Source organism: Nicotiana tabacum, chromosome 16 (genome assembly GCF_000715075.1).
Source record: "Nicotiana tabacum cultivar K326 chromosome 16, ASM71507v2, whole genome shotgun sequence".
NCBI lineage: Eukaryota > Viridiplantae > Streptophyta > Magnoliopsida > Solanales > Solanaceae > Nicotiana > Nicotiana tabacum.
In genome coordinates, this window is record NC_134095.1 from 17,779,807 (window position 1) to 17,783,772 (window position 3,966).

General features: G+C 42.1%; 1 protein-coding gene across 1 annotated transcript; it reads left to right on the forward strand.

Annotated features, from left to right (window-relative positions):
* The first annotated feature begins 3,166 nt into the window (after positions 1-3,166).
* Positions 3,167-3,757, forward strand: LOC142170162 (uncharacterized). The gene has a single exon (XM_075231993.1). The coding sequence runs from the start codon at positions 3,167-3,169 to the stop codon at positions 3,755-3,757; it is 591 nt and encodes a 196-aa protein (XP_075088094.1).
* The last annotated feature ends 209 nt before the right edge of the window (positions 3,758-3,966 follow it).

A 3,966-nucleotide genomic window follows, 5' to 3' on the forward strand; every position in this document is an offset into this window, starting at 1 on the left:
ATGCACATAATTCAGGTAAAGCAGTTTGAACAAATAAAGCAATTAAATCACTTAGACATGCTTTCCTAATCTAATAACAGGCTTAATAGTGCAAGTAAATAAACAGGAAAAGAAACATACTAGTAATTACTTAATGAAAACCGGATTTCCAACAATTCGCACAAGTACGCATTCGTCAACTCACGTATAAGGCATTTCAATTATCAATAATACCAAATCCTAAGAGGAAGGTCCCCCACACAAGGTTAGGCAAGCCACTTACCTCGAACCAGCTCAAATCAATTCGAAACCACATTCTTGCCACGAGTACTCGACTCCAAGTGGACCAAATCTATTCAATTCAATTTCATAATATAAATAATATTTCCAGTAACTGATTCTACAAAGAAATTCTAAGCTAATACGCGAAATTAGGTAAAATAACCAAAATTCCCCTCTGGCTCACGTCTTGGAATTGGGTAAAATTTACATTTACAGAATCCTCACACTCTCACGAGTTCAGTCATACCAAAAGTACCAAAATCAGACCTCAAAGGGTCCCTCAAATCATCACTCAAAGGTCTGTAATTAGTCAAGCCCTAACCCCCAATTTATCACTAATGTTTCTTAATTTATCATGCTTAAATTGATAAAAATCATTCCAATAACGAGTTTAGTGACCAAAGACCTTAATCCAATAGTCTCATATGTGACAATCACTAACTCAGCCTGATTCCGCACCTACAACTCCCCATTTTCAGATACGGTACCGCTCCTGCGGAAATTCTACCGCTTCTGTGGCTCTTATTGTTCCTCTCCATTTCCACTTCTGCGATGGCAATGCCTATTCTGCGGCTCCGCACCTGCAGGACCCAACTGCAGGTGCGGTTATGACAGATATTAGCAGCTTCAGCTGCTTCAAACCACTTCCAAATCCTTCCGTCAACCATCCGAAATCATCCCGAGGCCCCCGGGACCTCAACCAAAAGCACAAACAAGTCTAATACCACTGTCCAAACTTATACCAATCCATAAAAAACCCAAAACAACATCGAAATGATGAATCAACTACGGATTTAAGCCTAAGAATTCCAAAACTACACTTTCGTTCAAAAAGTCTATCAAACCTCGTCCGAATGACCTGAAATTTTGCACATACGTCACATTCAACAGTACGAAGCTACTCCAACTTCCGGAATTCCATTCCATCCCTCGGATCAAAATCTCACTATCGAACCAGAAACTTCAAAATTCAACCTTTCGGTGTTTCAAGCCTAAATTAGCTACGGACCTCCAAAACACCATTCGATCACGCCCCTAAGCCCAAAATCACCCAATGGAACCATCGAAATTCCATTTTGAGGTCGTCTTCACACTATTCCGACTACGGTCAACTTTCCAATACTTAAGCTCGCATTTAGGGACTAAGTATCCCAAAATTCTCTGAAACTCAAAATCGAACATTCTGGTAATTCAAAATTGCAGAAATAAACACGAGAAAAGCAGTTAATAGGGAATCGAGGTGTTAATTCTTAAGAAGACCGGCCGGGTCGCCATAGAGATGTTTGAAGTACATGACTTGGCACCGGTATCGACACCATCCGCATCAAAAAAGCCAAAGGACAAATAGGTGGCCAAATAGCAATCACAATCCATACTCTTGGTTGAGCCCGAGGGATGGGTGATCGATAAATAGGTGGTCGAGGAAGAAGAAGAAGATTTCCTCATCCCCCGAGCCTTCGTTACCCCTGAGGAATCGTATGCGACGAAGTCCACGGTTGAAGAATTCGAGCAAGTCGTATTGATCGAGCATCTTCTAGAATGAAAGGCATACCTGGGACGGGGTTAACCCCCAAACTCAGGAAAAAACTCATTCAATTTCTTATCAATAAGATTGATTGCTTCGCCTGGTCCTACTTAGATATGACAGGGATCCCACCGGAGATAACTACCCATCGACTAAGTGTCAATCCCAAATTTAAATCGGTGAAGGAAAAGTGGAGACTTCAGTCCGAGGTAAAGCATGCATTCGTCAAAGAAGAGGTAACCAAACCTCTCAAAATAGGATCTATTAGGGAAGTAAAATATCCTGAACGGCTAGCAAACATAGTGGTAGCCCCTAAAAAGGGGAATAAACTTAGAATGTGTGTAGACTACAAAGATTTTAACAAAGCATGCCCTAAAGATTCTTTCCAATTGCCCAACATCGATTGTTTGATCGATGCTACGGCCGGCCATGAGATCCTTACTTTTCTCGATGCCTACTCCAGGTACAACCAAATTCAAATGGACCCAAAGGACCATGAAAAGACTTCGTTCATTACGAAGTATGGTACGTATTGTTATAATGTAATGCCCTTCGGGCTAAAAAATGCAGGAGCCACATATCAACGCCTAGTTAATAAGATGTTCGAACATTAAATAGAACAATCCATGGAAGTTTATATTGATGACATGCTAGTTAAGTCCCTGCGCACAGAGGACCATTTGACCCATTTGTAGGTGATGTTCGATATCCTAAGAAAGTACAACATGAAGCTCAACCCCGAGAAATGCGCTTTTGGAGTAGAATCGGGCAAGTTTTTAGGCTTCATGGTGTCGAATAGGGGTATCGAGATCAACCCAATAAAATCAAATCCATCGAGGAAATCACCATAGTGAACAATGTGAAAGTCGTACAACGGTTGACCAAACGGATAGCTGCCCTAGCCTGATTTATCTCAAGGTCATCAGATCGGAGCCATCATTTTTTTTCCCTACTCAAGAAGAAGAACAACTTCGTATGGACTCCGGAGTGCTAACAAGCCTTGGAAGAATTAAAACAGTATCTCTCGAGCCCATCCCTGCTCCATACTCTGAAGAGGATGAAATACTCTACTTGTATTTAGTCGTATTCGAGGTGGCGGTAAGTGGCGTGTTGGTTCGAGAAGAGCAAGGTACGCAATTTCCTATCTATTATGTGAGTCGGACCCTAAGAGATGCTGAAACCAGGTATCCACATTTGGAAAAGTTAGCTCTTGCATTAATAAGTGCATCTAGGAAATTAAAACCACATTTTCAATGCCATTCTATATGTGTATTGACTACGTACCCCCTTCGAAGTGTCTTGCATAAGCCCGAATTATCGGGCAGATTGGCCAAATGGGCCATCGAACTCGGAGAGTATGATATCGAATATTAACCTCGAATGGTTGTCAAGTCTCAAATTTTGGCAGACTTCATGGCTGATTTCGCGCCTACCTTCATATTTGAAGTAGAAAAGGAACTCTTGCTAAAAACGGGTACGCCATCGTGGGTATGGACCCTTTTCACAGATGGTGCCTCGAATGTGAAAGGACCTGAGTTCGGTATCATTTTAAAACCGCCTATGAGCAGTGTCATTAGGCAATCTGTCAAAACTTCTAAATTTACTAACAATGAGGCCGAGTATGAGGCCATGATTGCAAGTCTCGAACTAGCAAAGGGCCTTGGAGCAGAGGTCATCGAGGCAAAGTGTGACTTCCTTTTGGTGGTAAATCAAGTAAACGGGAGCTTCGCGGTTCAAGATGATCGAATGCAGAGGTACTTAAACAAACTTCAGGTGACACTGCATCACTTCAAGGAATGGACACTGTACCATGTGCCTCGAGAACAGAATAGCGAGGCTGATGCACTTGCAAACTTAGGGTTATCGATTGAAGAAGATGATATCGTACCGGGGACTGTTGTCCAACTATCAAGGTCGGTGGTCGAAGAAGGCCTTGCAGAAATTAATTCAACAAGTTTAACGTGGGATTAAAGGAATAAGTACATCGACTACTTGAAGCATGGGAAGCTCCCCACGGACTCAAAAAAGTCAAGAGCACTTCAAGCCAAAGCAGCTCGATTCTCACTTGACGAAAATGGAACGTTGTATAGAAGAACCTTCGATGGACCACTGGTAGTATGCTTGGGACTTGAGGACACTGATTATGTATTATGAGAAATCCACGAGGGCACTTGTGGGAA